The 14,796-nt window shown below is 39.1% G+C and overlaps 2 protein-coding genes across 6 annotated transcripts in view; one reads left to right on the top strand and one right to left on the bottom strand.

The window, feature by feature from the left end:
- DCAF6 (DDB1 and CUL4 associated factor 6) overlaps positions 1 to 6,976 on the bottom strand; it is a 168,797-nt gene extending 161,821 nt beyond the window's left edge. For all 4 annotated transcript variants that reach the window (XM_007458100.1, XM_007458102.1, XM_007458103.1 and 1 more), the window contains exon 1: positions 6,519 to 6,976. In XM_007458100.1, the coding sequence (XP_007458162.1) occupies positions 6,519 to 6,615 (97 nt within the window). In that variant the 5' untranslated portion in view covers positions 6,616 to 6,976. The remainder of the gene's footprint in view (positions 1 to 6,518) is intronic.
- MPC2 (mitochondrial pyruvate carrier 2) overlaps positions 6,493 to 14,796 on the top strand; it is a 25,957-nt gene continuing 17,653 nt past the window's right edge. The window contains exons 1-2 of one of the 2 annotated variants that reach the window (XM_007458104.1): positions 6,493 to 6,588; positions 7,631 to 7,799. In XM_007458104.1, coding sequence (XP_007458166.1) covers positions 7,691 to 7,799 — 109 coding nt within the window. In that variant the 5' untranslated portion in view covers positions 6,493 to 6,588; positions 7,631 to 7,690. Of the gene's footprint in view, positions 6,589 to 6,960; positions 7,003 to 7,630; positions 7,800 to 14,796 lie in introns of those variants that run through there. The other variant, XM_007458105.1, reaches the window with a different exon arrangement.

Below are 14,796 nucleotides of genomic sequence, written 5' to 3'. Positions count from 1 at the left end.
CAATATATAAAGGACAATTTATCATAACCAAGTAGGATTTGGCCCAGGAATTGAATGTTGGTTCAACATTCAAAAATCAATCAATATGTTAACATATTGAAACAGAAATCATATAATCAACAGATGCAGAATAAACCCTGACAAAACCCTGACAAAATTCAACAGCTAGTCATGATAAACACTCTCAGCAATTTAAGAGTAGAAGGGGATTTCTTCAATGGGTATCTACAAAAACGTACAGTCAACAACATATTTAATAGTTAAATAATGAATGCTTTCCAGGATGAGGGATAAGGCAACAATGTCCACTCATTACTTCCTTTCAAGATTCTACTGGAGATTCTACTGGAGTCAATGCAATTAAGCAAGAAAATTGAAAACGGAAGAAAAAATAACATAGGTAAAAAAGGAAGAAATCTTGTTTTTTGGTTCTTTTTTTTTTTGGTCACACCACGCTGCTTGTGGGATCTTAGTACCCCAACCAGGGATTGAACCTGGTCCCTCTGGGCAGTGAGAGGACCAAGTCCTAATCACTGTATCACCAGGGAATTCCCAGGAAGAATCTTAACATGCAGTGACATAATCAACTACATAAAACCCAAAAAAGCCTGCAAAAAAAAAAATTTTATAAGAACTAATGAGTAGGGCTTCCCTGGTGGCACAGTGGTTAAGAATCCACCTGCCAGTGCAGGGGTCACAGGTTCAAGCCCTAGTTCGGGAAGATCCCACATGCCCTGGAGCAACAAAGCCCGTGTGCCACAACTACTGAGCCTGCACTCTAGGGCCCACAAGCCACAACTACTGAAGCCCGTGCACCTAGAGACCGTGCTCTGCAACAACAGGAGCCACCGCAATGAGAAGCCTGCACACCACAACGAAGAGTAGCCCCTGCTCGCCACAACTAGAGGAAAGCCTGCACGCAGCAACGAAGACCCAACGCAGCCAGAAATTAATTTTTTTAAGAAAGAACTAATGAGTAGGTTGAGTAAAGTTGCACGACATAAAGCCAATTTTAAAAAATTTTATTTCTATATATGCACAATGAATAATTTGATATTACTTATAAACTTATAAAATGATACTATCTAAACTAGTATAAAAACATTAAATATATAGGAATAAATAGAGCAAATATATATATAAGATCTGTACACTGAAAAATATATAACATTGCTGAAAGAAATGAAGGAACAGCAAAGTAAATGGAGAGAAAAGCCACCATTATGAATTGGAAGATTCCATACTGTAAAGACTACAATTCTCCCTGAAATAAGGTACAGATTCAACAGAGTATCAATCAAAACCCCAGCAGTCCTTTTTATAGAAATTGACAAGCTGATTCTGAAATTTAAAAAATGAAAAGGACTCAGAATAGCCAAAGTAATTTTGAAAAAAAGAACCAAGTACAAAATATCACACTAGCTGATTTCAACACTCACTATAAAGACCGAAAGTAATAGCATAAAGGCAGACACCTAGATCAATGGAATGTGGTAGAGAAATTGACTTACACAAACTGGGAGAAAATATCTGCAAAATACATATCTGATTAAGGACTTGTATCAAGAATATACAAAGAATTTTTACAATATTAAGAAGGTAAATCTGAATATTTAACCAAAGTATAAGAATGGCAAATAAGCCATGAAAATATACTCAAAATCATTAATCATTAGGATTAAATCAAATGCAAATTAAAACAATAGTGATATTATACCTACATATCAACTAGAAAAGCTAAAATTAGGAAGACTCATAATGCCAAGTATTGATGAGAACACGGAACAATTAGAACTCTCAAACACTGCTGATGGGAATGCAGTATGGTACAACTGTTTTGAAAAAGTTTCTTACGAAGTTAAACACACTTCTTATACAACTCGGCAATCCCACTGCAAGTATTACTCAAGAAATGAGGATTTGGGAATTCCCTTGCAGTTCAGTGGTTAGGAATCTGGGCTTTCACTACCGAGGAGGGCCTGGGTTCAATCCCTGGTCGGGAAACTAAGAACCAGCAAGCCGTAAGGCATGGCAAAAAAAAAAAGTGAGGATTTAAAAGTGTTGTACCATATTTTCACCAAAGTATATATTAAAAGTTTTGTTATTTATATCTTCTTTATTAGCCATCAGCGCTATTCAAAAAACATTTTTTTTAGTCTACTACAACTACTTGGGAAACCCACCCACCCTAACTTTGAAGTCAGTAACATTCAATTACAATTATTAAAAAAACACACCACCTAGAACAGCTTTGTGAACCTCAAGCCAACACTCATTAGTGGATATTCTACTGGGTCAATACCAACATTTTTAACAACACGATATGGAACAGAAAAAAGAATGCACCATACCTAGTAAGGGTAAATGTCATTTGGGGAGTCTTTTATTTTAGCTATGTGCATCACAAGTTGCCATGTAAATGTATTTTTACTGTGGATCATGGTCCAAACATTTGAAAAACACTGACATAAAACATACTTGAAATATAAATTTTGTGCTACCAGAAGCTCCTATCCCTTTTAAGCACTTTCATCCTATACCAGGTAGGAATGAAATCTACAGTAGAGCTATTCAATTGTCTGCTGTTGTTATGATTGATAACATGCATTTGGTGGCCTAATCTTCAGGAATTAACAGCATATTCTATTACAAATATTTGTCATTATTAACTATTAAACTGTCATTATTAACTATTAAAATCAGACCTTTTTTAGCTTTCATTGAAATTTTAAGACTAAAGAAACAAAATACAAATACTTCACTAACTTTTCCCCAGTAGTTAACAAGGAGGAAAAATTCAGAATTTTCTGACCCTCATAAAATATGTTTTAACCCGGCAACACTTTATGAAGAACTTGGTAAGTCTGAATATAGATGTATTCAAGATACGCTAAAGACTAATCTAAATGCAAAATTATCCATTTCAGTACATACTGACCCTAACGATATTCAAAAGACACAGACTTCCTAATCGCCTGAACAAAAAGAGATTTCAATCTCCACTATAAGGCTGTCACTGGCTTAGTGGTATAGTCTGAATGTTCGTGTCCCCCCATCACCCCACCCGGACCAAGTCCTCTGCTGAAATCCTAATTAGGAGGTGGGAATCTTCGGGAGGTGATTAGGCTTGGATTAGTGCCCTTATAAAAAAGATCCCAGAGAATTAGCTCACTTCTTCTGCCTTGTGAGGTTATGGTGAAAAGATGGCTATGAACCAGGAAGCAGGCCCTCACCAGACTCAGAACCTGACCATGTGAGCACCCTTATCTCAGGCTTCCAGCCTCCAAAACTTTGAAAAATAAATTTATGTTGTTCAAAAGCCACCCAGTTTATGGTATTTTGTTACAGCATCCCAAGTTGACCAAAACACTGCCTAATCATAACTTAAACACTTTGTATTAAACACATAATACATTAGGGCAAACAACTCCCTTGAAAATTTCCCTTAAATTGCTTTTTGTTAGTCAGCTACTGTCTTTTAATTTAGAAGAGTTAGAAAGTGTAAATTCAAATTGTACGCAAGCCTGTCTAAAATGAGAGAAATAGGAAGAGAAAGAAGAAATGTACAGATAATTTCTTTTATAAGTAATGTTTATCTCTATAAAACTATAATGAAATATGTATGGCTAATTAATTATTATAACAATCACTGAGTTCCAAAAGCACTACTCTATAACTAGTATATGGTATCTTAAGAAACATTTAGATGTACAGGTGTCTCTGACTCTGGACTTTGACAATTGCTCTTTAAAAAAATAAATCCTCCATTGAAATTTAGATCGGGCTCATAAAGATTACAATCCCTGGCCTAGCCTCTGAATTCATGCTAGACAAAACACTTCATTGGTTCAGGTGAATCTTGTGAATTTGTGGGCTATAAGTAAACATATACATCTTCTAAATAACACATGACAAATTACCTTTATTCTCACAATATAAAAGGATGTTTTGTAAACTGCAATTTTTTTTGATGGGAGGAAAAGAGAAAATTAACCAAATTTAAATAAAATCACCTGTAAAACATGAATACTACTATTGAAAAGGCACATGCTATGGTTAATTTGAAATGCACATGTTACAAGAAAAATCTGTCAATTGCTTCTATCCCAATTTTACTGTTATCTAGAAGTAATTCATTATTAGAAATACAAATAATGGAGATAAATTAGAAAAATATTTAACCTACAGTACTACAGATAAATCAAAATGTTTAAATATTGAAGTCCCCCCCAAAAAAATCTATTTACTTTTTAAAACACTTGGACTTCTTAAAAAGAAGACTTTATAAGAGTACTTCAAAATATCAGTTTTTAAAAATCTCATTAATTCAGGCAATACCAATGTGGATTTTGCTGTTTCCTGCTAAGCCAAGATTAGCACTGGAGTGTGAAAGAGATGGATAAACTAAAGGTGTAAAGAAAGTCTCCTAAGGCTAAGAAATTACTCTTCAAGCTATTTTTGAATATTTAAAAAAACCACTTTTAAAGGATGTGCTAATTATAAAGTATATATTACTACCACATTTAAAATATTATGTAAGATATGGAATTTCCTGCATGAATATACATATATTTGAAAATCTGTAATTTCGACTTTCTACTAAAGACAGTGGACTCTTACTCTTCAATTCTCCTCCACCCAACACACAAACTCCACTCCCATTATGGAGCTAGAAGAGGAAGGGAAAAAGAAAATGTATGGTTTTATATTTTAATTGACTCTATAATAGATACAGCTGAAGTAACTGAACCAGCAGAAAACATTAATACATAAACCTACATATAAGTACTACTTATTTAAATGCTCCAACTAATAGAGATAAAGGACCACATATAAATTCATTGGTGTAGAACACAAGTTTTTTTTATTAAGCTAAAGTTCTTTCTCAGCAAGTATTAAAAGAAATATTGCACATCTTTTAGGTTAATGGTTTAAAAAAGCACTCTCTATTGATATTAAATTTTAAAATGATTAATCACCACTCCAGGTACTTATCCTAGAACAAATGCACAAAAAGCATGTCCAAGGAGGTTCACTGTAGTGCTGTTAGTAACAGCAAACGTCCAAAAAAAGAAGAAAGGCTGAGTCGACGATGATACCTTCATACTGTTAAATACTCTGCAATAGTTTAAAAGACTGTATAGATCTATTTTTACTGCCATGCAAAGATCTCCAAGATGTTATGTAAAAAAAAAAAGCAAGTTGCAAAACAGTGTTTACAGTATGACGCCATATATTCAGGTCACACACACACTCCTACAGCATTTCTATATGTACACATGTGCTTGTAAGAATTCAAAGAAAAAGGTCTGGAAGAATATTCAGGAAACAGAGAACACTGTTACCTCTCAAAGAGTGTGTGTGTGAAACTGGAATGGGAGAAATCACAAGGATTTGTGCTTCATTCTTATTAAGTTTTTACAAGGAGAATGTATTCATGTCACTTGAGACACTAAAAAACACGTGCAAGGGGGAAAAAATGCCTGCTAACTTTTCTCAAATAACTCACAAACCAGAACTGTTAGGTGTAGCGAAATTTCATTTTCTTTTATTGATTTTAAGTCAAAACCAAATGACATCAATACCTAGCAAAAAGTAACAAAATTGCAAAGAAAAAAATTTTACTGATGTTGTCTTATCTTCAAATTAAAAAAAAAAAAAAGAAAAGAAAAAGAAGAATGAGTAATGAAAAGATTGCAGAGGAAGGAAGAAAAAAGACCCCTACTAAATCCGTCGACTTTCAGCTCAGGCGTGACCCAGAATCCTCACAAATCCACTTTACGCAAAACGAAAAGAACTGGACTACCGTTCCCCCAAGTATCGAAGGTTGTTTTTAGAAAGCTTAACTAAGTAACAGTAAATGCCAAGTGTGTTTCACAGGGGTGGGAATGGGAACGTGAAACTCTATACCTCCTTAAAGCAGTCGAAACCACCGAACAGCAGAGTCCAACTGGGAAAGCGCGCGGGGGTGGGGAGAGCTCAGCTATCACTTTCAGGTTTTGGCTCGGCGCCGCACAACAGTTTACACCGAGTCTGTTTGGAGCGTGGAGTCCCCGAGGGTGGTCAGCGCGTCGCCACGGACACCTAAGCCCTCCCGAGACTTGGAAGGGCGGTCAACACAAACTTAGGTCCTTCGGCTGAGCGAGGAGAGCGCTGGAGAAGAGCAAAAGCGCCAACTATTGCTCTAAACGCGGCAGCTCGGGGAGGTTCGACAAGTCTTCTTCCGAGTTCCACTCCAGAAGCGACCCCAACACCTTTCCCGGCCAGTACCGTCTGCCCCCTGTCCGGCCCCCCGAAGGAAAACCCAGTAAGGGCGGCGGCTGGCAGCATGAAAGGGGGACTTAGCCATGGGAGGACACGGGTACGGGATCCGTCCGCCAAGGTCCACCCAGCACCTCGGCGTCTCCGGGGCGTCCCTGCCCAGGCGCTGTCCCACCTCCAATAGCCCCAGCGGCGTGGCCCCCTCCCCCACCTCTGGGCGGCGACCTCAGCGCCTCCGCCCCAGGGCCCCCGCTCACCCAGGTAGCGGCTCCGCAGCCGGGATGGGTCCTCCAGCCCGAGGGACCTTTTCCTCACGTCCCACAACAGGTGTGGGCAGCAGCCACCTCGAGACATGGCTCCGCCGGGCCGGGGGAGGAGAGGAGACCACCGCGTGGGGGAGGGGAAAGGGGGGGAGGGGACACGCGGATCAACACCCGAGCCGCACCGGCACCATCCGCGCGCCGGCCCTCGCGGTAGCAGCGAGTTAGATGGCGGTGGCAGCGGCAGCGCCTTCTTCCCCGAAGCCCGGCCGCACCCGGGCCTGAGCTCGCCTCATACTCTTCTGCTCAAGACTACCCAGAACATCCAGAGATCAGCAACTGTTCCCTCCCTCGGCACCCCCTCCTACAGGAGGAGGTGGAGGAGGCGGAGGCGGCCTCGACTCCTCCCTCTCCTCGTTCTCGACACCCTCCCTTTCAAGCCTTTCTCGCGAGATCACGACCACCCTGGAGACTGAGGCGGGTGTGTGCCAGGGCTGCCCTTACCCTAGAAAAGTGGGTTCAGGCCACTCTAGTCAAATCCTTAATACTCTGGATAAATGAGGAATAGAGACGGAAGAAGCTGAAATCGGAAGTCTCGCGCTCACGAGTCTCATTCCAAAGGAAGCAACAGAGTTGTGCGGCGTCATCTTTAGTCGGGTAACGGAAGGGCCGAAAAGCCCATTTTATCTAGGGGCCTCCTTAACCAAAGTGAAAGGGATTAGCGCCGGTGCAGCTTCACTTTCCCTTCTCCAACATGGCCTCCGGGCCAGGAAGAAGAAATTGTAGGTTTGGTCTGGACCCCGCCCACGCCCCGGGGCGGGCCAGTCACCGCGGGCCGCTCTGCTTGCGCAAGCGCGCTCCGGGTACGGCGCCGGGTTGACTCGGTGAGGCTGTCCTTTTGCCACCTGTTTCCGTGACTCCTCCTTCCTCTAGGCAGTCGGAGGCCAGGAGGCGGGCTCGGGGCGGGCCGTCGCAGAGTCTCCGCCCCCACAATCTCTAGGCGCGGGCCGCGGGGCGGTTCACAGGGGAGCAGGCTGAGCTGCCTTGGGGGAGAGGAGGGCGCGAGGCGTTGAGACAGGGGAAAGTGACGAGCTGCCCTTCATTGCCAGCCAGGGAGGAGCACACGGCCGCTGCCTTACCTGGCTGCCCACGATCACTCGTCCGCAGAAATGTCAGCCGCCGGCGCCCGGGGCCTGCGGGCCACCTACCACCGGGTCCTTGATAAAGTGGAGCTTCTGCTGCCTGAGAAACTGAGGCCGTTGTACAACCACCCGGCAGGTAATGAACCCAGAGTGGTTCCCACCGAGACCTTCCCTCCCTGTCCCTTCCCTCCCTTTAGAGGCCCACTGACAACTCTGCTGCTGGAGCCATCACCCACAGCCCCAACCCCCTTCCCTCAAGTGAATCCGTGTACTTTCCCATGCTCCCTGCTTTTCATGTTTTCTTTTCCAGCATCTCTCATAAACTCGTTATTTTCAAGTCTGCGCCCTTTGCGACATTTGTCGCATCCCTTCCCTTAGGCACAACTCAGACCCGGACCGGGCCTCTGGGTTTGATCCTTCTCCATTTCTGCGGCCAAGAAAGGGTCTGGGCCACCAGGAAACCTCATTTTCTCCTCTTTACCTCCACGAGTAGTGGTATATTGACCCACGCGGAGAAGAGCTATCTTTCCGCCCTGGAGGGTTTGGAGTAAAGGTCATACTTCCTTCAGCTCCAGCTGACAGGCCTGCAGAAGTGTTAACCGGTTTCTGAGTCAGTGTCATTCCTTGCCCCATAGGTCTAGTTTGTTTAAGTCTATCCTTATTTATGAAATTACTGCTGAACAAGCTCTCCCTGGACCTTTTTGTGTGGACAGACCTAGTTTTAAATTCTGCTCTGCTGCTTACTATCGATGTGACCTTGGGCGAAATCCTAGAACTTAGTTTCTGTAAAATGTGATCGATGTGAGAGTTAAAGGTAACGTATGTGTTTGATTCTTCATAAATGCTCAGTAAATGTTAGCTCTCTCTTTAACCTATTGGAAAACAATGTTCTTGTGGTTGAAAAAAATAATTCTATGAGAAACTGGAAGATCCCAATTCTTCCAACTCTCTATCTCCCCACATATCTGACTATGAAGAAGCTCTTGGGAGTGTGAGATGGTTACTCAATCTAATTTCCAGTTTGATGATGGAGTGAACTGTGTCTTGGAATTATACTTTAGTATAATATTACTTATTGCAGTAGTTTACTCCTTATAAAATTGATCTTTAAGGAGAGGTTTTTATTGATGAAGAAGCTTATTTAGTTTATTTGCCTTTTGGTTCTTTTAACACGCAGTTTTTGGAATTGTGCTGTGTTTTGTGGCAGAGATTTTCAGGAGGGAGAATTGGGCAATGCTTCTGTAATAATCTGGGCTTCAGACTCAACTGAATTCTGTGTAGTCAACCCTGACCCTCTTAAACTCTGTGTTTGGGTTGTAGGATAAAGACAGGATAGAGGAGGAGCAATTTTAAACTACTTTAAAACAGAATTGGAGGGGAGTTTTATAGTGATATTTTGCAAATCTTGGCTTTAACCACATATAATCATTCTTTATAATACTTTATTCGACTTTTATAATGAAAAGGAATTATCTTTCATTTGAGATTTGTTAGTAGATTGTGCATTTTATCTGGATACTCTTGGACTAGTTCAGTTATTGTAACCCTTTTTTTCAGTGTAATGGAAGGAGCATAGGCTTTGAAGCCAGACTGACCTGGATTTGAATCTTGGCTGTGTGACCTTGACCCCAACCTTTAGTTCTAATCTATGAAATGGGGATAATAATTATCACCATTTAAGGATTGTTGTGAACGTTAAGTGATGTATTGTCTGTAAAACATGTAGCAGTGTTTGCACGTAGACTCTCAACAAATGTTAGTGTTAGTTCCCTCTTATTAAGCTTTTCACCAATATGCAGAGTAAGAATACCTATCACTGCAAAATTATTTGTGATTAAAATGTTGTAGGGTAGGCACACCATTGTAGAAATGAAGCAACATGAAAAATATAACTGTTGATTGATTCATAAGTATTCAATAAAATCTGAGGAAACACTGATTATTGTTCCAAGAGTTATCACAGTGAATATTCAAGGATTTTGCATACTATTTTGCATAATAGTATGTTATTGAATCATATTAAACATTAGAGTAGATTCACATACTGGAGGTTTTTAAAGTAATATACAAGGCTAAATTTTTGAGATTTCATTGTATCATTGACAAGTACGTTGAGACAAGTTACAAGAATATGTCTTTATATAAATATATATTAGAGTAGAATATTGCATTATATATAGAGTTAGACCTGTGGCCTTCATCATCCATTTATCTACATATTGTCTCTGGCACAGAATGATCTACTTCTGTAGAGTAAGAATAGTATTCTATATACATAGAGAATCCTAAAGAGGCTACCAGAAAACTACTAGAGCTAATCAATGAATTCGGTAAAGTAACAGGATACAAAATTAATGCACAGAAATCTCTTGCATTCCTGTACACTAATGATGAAAAATCTGAAAGAGAAATTAAAGAAACACTCCCATTTACCGTTGCAACAAAAAGAATAAAATACCTAGGTATAAACCTACTGAAGGAGACAAAAGACCTGTATGCAGAAAACTGTAAGACACTGATAAAAGAAATTAAGGATGATACAAACAGATGGAGATATACCATGTTCTTGGATTGGAAGAATCAACGTTGTGAAAATGACTGTACTACCCAAAGCAGTCTACAGATTCAGTACAATCCTTATAAAACTACCAATGGCATTTTTCACAGAACTAGAACAAAAAATTTCACAGTTTGTATGGGAACACAAAAGACCCTGAATAGCCAAAGCAATCTTGAGAAAGAAAAACGGAGCTGGAGGAATCAAGCTCCCTGACTTCAGACTGTACTACAAAGCTACAGTAATCAAGACAGTATGGTACTGGCACAAAAACAGAAAGATCAATGGAACAGGATAGAAAGCCCAGAGATAAACCCACGCACATATGGTCACTTTATCTTTGATAAAGGAGGCAAGAATATAGAGAAAAGACAGCCTCTTCAATAAGTGGTGCTGGGAAAACTGGACAGCTACATGTAAAAGAATGAAATTAGAACACTCCCTAATGCCGTGCACAAAAATAAACTCAAAATGGGTTAAAGACCTAAATGTAAGGCCAGACACTACAAAACTCTTAGAGGAAAACATAGGCAGAACAACCTATGTAATAAATCACAGCTCGCTTCGGCAGCACATATACTAATATTGGAATGACACAGAGAAGATTAGCATGGCCCCTGTGCAAGGATGACATGCAAATTTGTGAAGCGTTCCATATTTTTAAAGAAATTATACTCCAATAAAGATGTTTAAAAAAATAATAATAAATAAATCACAGCATGATCCTTTATGACCCACCTCCTAGAGAAATGGAAATAAAAACAAAAATAAACAAATGGGACTTGATGAAACTTAAAAGCTTTTGCGTGGCAAAGGAAGCCATAAACAAAACGAAAAGACAGCCCTCAGAATGGGAGAAAATATTTGCAAATGAAGCAACTGACCAGGAATTAATCTCTAAACTATACAAGCAGCTCATGCAGCTCAATATCAAAAAAACAAACAACCCAATCAAAAAATGGGCAGAAGACCTAAATAGACATTTCTCCAAAGAAGATATACAGATTGCCAACAAACACATGAAAGGACGCTCAACATTACTAATCATTAGAGGAATGCAAATCAATACTACAGTGAGATATCACTTCACACCGGTCAGAATGACCATCATCAAAAAATCTACTAACAGTAGGGCTTCCCTGTTGGTGCAGTGGTTGAGATCCCACATGCCGCAGAGCGGCTAGGCCCGTGAGCCATGGCCGCTGAGCCTGCGCGTCCGGAGACTGTGCTCCGCAACGGGAGAGGCCACAGCAGTGAGAGGCCCGCTCACTGCAAAAAAAACCCAAAAACATTGGTCCTGACAAACCTAGGGGCAGGACAGGAATAAAGACGCAGATATGAGGACACGGGGAGGGGGAAGGGTAAACTGGAATGAAGTGAGAGAGTAGCATTGACATATATACACTACCAAATGTAAAATAGATAGCTAGTGGGAAGCAGCAGCGTAGCACAGGGAGATCAGCTTGGTGCTTTGTGACCACCTATAGGAGTGGGATAGGGAGGGTGGGAGGGAGACGCGAGAGGGAGGGGATATGGGGATATATGTATATGTATAGCTGATTCACTTTGTTATACAGCAGAAACTAACACAACATTGTAAAGCAATTATACTCCAATAAAGATGTTAAAAAAAAAACAGAAAAAAGAAAAAGAATAGAGTTCTAACCAAATGTGTGTCCTAGCAAGTTCAGTTCTCATAAGATATGTCACTCCCCCCACCATCTCCAGACTGTAAAAGTATTTGACTCGACACTAACCAGCTGCATAGCTACCCTCTAGATATTTGTTCAAAGAAATAACCTTGAAGTCATGCTGCCCAGTGTTTACTTAAAAGCTTAGTTGGGGAAAAAAAAATTATTAGTGGAGTGTCATATCTTTGTATGTATGAGCTCCAAAATGGGGTGAATCATCCCAAAGCGTGCACAAAATGAAACATTGGAATGTAGGAAGAAAACAAGCAGACTTCTATTAATACTTACTATTACTTTATCTTTTTAAAGTTTACAATATAAAAATAAATTAGTACACATATATATATGTATGTGTAAATAGTCCCTTTATTACGATGGTTGGACTTAAGATTTTTCAACTTTACAAGATGGTTCAAAAGCAATACAAATTCAGTAGAGACTGTACTTTTTTTTTTTTTTTTTTTTTTTGCGGTACGCGGGTCTCTCACTGTTGTGGCCTCTCCCGTTGTGTAGCACAGGCTCTGGACGTGCAGGCTCAGCGGCCATGGCTCACAGGGCTAGCCGCTCCGCGGCATGTGGGATCTTCCCGGACCGGGGCACGAGCCTGTGTCCTCTGCATCGGCAGGCGGAATCTCAACCACTCCGGCACCACGGAAGCCCAGAAACTGTACTTTGAATTTTGAATTTTGATCTTTTCCTGGGCTAGTGATATGTGGTACGGTGCTCTCATGTTGCTGGGCGGCAGCAACGAGGCACAACTCAGTCAATCATGCGGTAAACAATCAGTACGTCCATTCTGCACCCCTATAGCCATTCTGTTTTTCAGTACAGTATTCAATAAATTACATGGGATATTCAACAATTTATTATAAAGTAGGCTTTGTGTTAGATGATTTTGCCCAACTGTAAGCTATAAGTGTCCTGAGCATGTTAAAGGTAGGCTAGGTTAAGCTATGATACTTAAGTAAGTTAGGTGTATTAAATAAATTTTCAATTTATGATATTTTCAACCTTCAATGGATTTATTGGGATGTAAACCCCATCATAAATCAAGGAACATCTGTACACAACTAAATTCTATGGAGTCTATATGTATTAATATATATATATGTATATATATGGACTCTATATAGGGGAATGTATGCTCAAAAATTTTTTTTTTAACTGATGGGGCAATGTGTTCAAAAGAAGTTAGGAGACCTCAGCCCTAAAGAGTCCAAAGAGTCTCTAAAGAGTTATATCTCGGGAATTCCCTGGAGGTCCAGTAGTTAGGACTTGGTGCTTTCACTGCCACGGCCCGGCTTCAATCCATGGTTGGGGAACTAAGATCCCACAAGCCGCGTGGTGCAGCAAAAAAAAAAAGGAGTTATATCTCAATAGAACTGGGGGAAAAAACAGAATTAAATAAGAAATAAATAATAAAAATAAATAAATAAAAACTATCCTTCAATTAAGTCAGCCCAGAAAACAGCTATCTGAGCCATAGAATTTTTGCTTACCATAGCTTTGCTTATATTGAATTACATTTTGGCTTAAGTGGAAGAACTGTTGAAAAAATACTTCTATGAAACATGTTGCAGTGTTTAGTTTGCTGTTGCTGAGAATATTCTCTACTTTGCATGGCGTTCTCTCTGGGAAGGCTTATGGGAAAAGTTACTTTAAGATCTTAATAACAGAAATATTTTCATTTTTCCTAGGTAAGAGAATTGGTTTTTCCTTTGTATCTTACAGACCTAGAGAATATTTTTTAAAATAAAAACATACTAAATGAACCGTTATTAGCAGTGTTCATAAGGGAATATCTTTATCAAAAAAATTCAAAATTAAATGCTCAGGGAATTGATGTTGTACTAGATAGTTTAATACAACTTAGTTCAGAGAATATTTTGTTTTATTTTATGTAAATAAAGCCAAATGAGGATCAAATAAATAACCAGTGTAGAAACCCACACAGTTATGTATTAACATGGTTATTTAGCGTCTCTGTTAGAACATTTTCTTCCTACAGAGATTATCTGAAGAATTTTAATGCCAGTCTAGGATAGACATCTAGATATCTATATCATATTAAATATATCTGTATTATATACCATGTATAATACATCTCTCTATATAAATATATTCTTAAACATATTGTTAATATATATTATGTTTAAATATATACACTAAGTATGTAAATATACATGTATTATTTTTTACAGTTATAACCTCTGTTACCTTAAAATTAAGGAATGAGAACCAAAATGGAAAGTTGGGATTTCAAATACAATTGTAAGATATTGATGAAAAACAGAATATCTTTAAACTAGTTAGCTCCAAGAAAGTTGAATTATTTAATATTTTTTGAGGGCCTGCTGTATATTAGATACTGTTTTGGCATTTGAGATATTTTAGTGAATAAAATTAAAATCCCTAGCCACAGAGATTTTGTATTCTCAGAAGAGATCATAAAAGTAATACAATCCTTGTTGTAGTTGTTAGTGTGACACTTAACATAACTTTTGCCCACTAACCTGATCTTAAACTAACTTTAAGAAATTAAGACTGTTCATGCCTCATCTAATTTGATTCACTAGATATACTAAAGGAGAAGCAAGCCCTAAGAGAAGCTATAAATCGTTTGTTATATACACTCTGCTATATATAAAATAGATAACCAACAAGGACCTACTGTATAGCACAGGGAACTATACTCAATATTTTATAATAATCTATAAGCGAAAAGAATCTGAAAAAATATATATATATTCAATTTTATATATATAAAACTGAATCATTTTGCTGTACACCTGAAACTGACACAAGATTGTAAATCAACTATACTTCAGTTTTTAAAAAAAATTGTCATTTCCAAGTCATGTAATAATTTTGTCTATGAAAGAGTG

The sequence above is a fragment of the Lipotes vexillifer genome, unplaced genomic scaffold, assembly GCF_000442215.2.
Source record: "Lipotes vexillifer unplaced genomic scaffold, Lipotes_vexillifer_v1.1 scaffold189, whole genome shotgun sequence".
Taxonomy (NCBI): Eukaryota; Metazoa; Chordata; class Mammalia; order Artiodactyla; family Lipotidae; genus Lipotes; species Lipotes vexillifer.
Note: the sequence above shows the minus strand (reverse complement) of the source record. Positions and strands in the feature narration are given on the sequence as shown.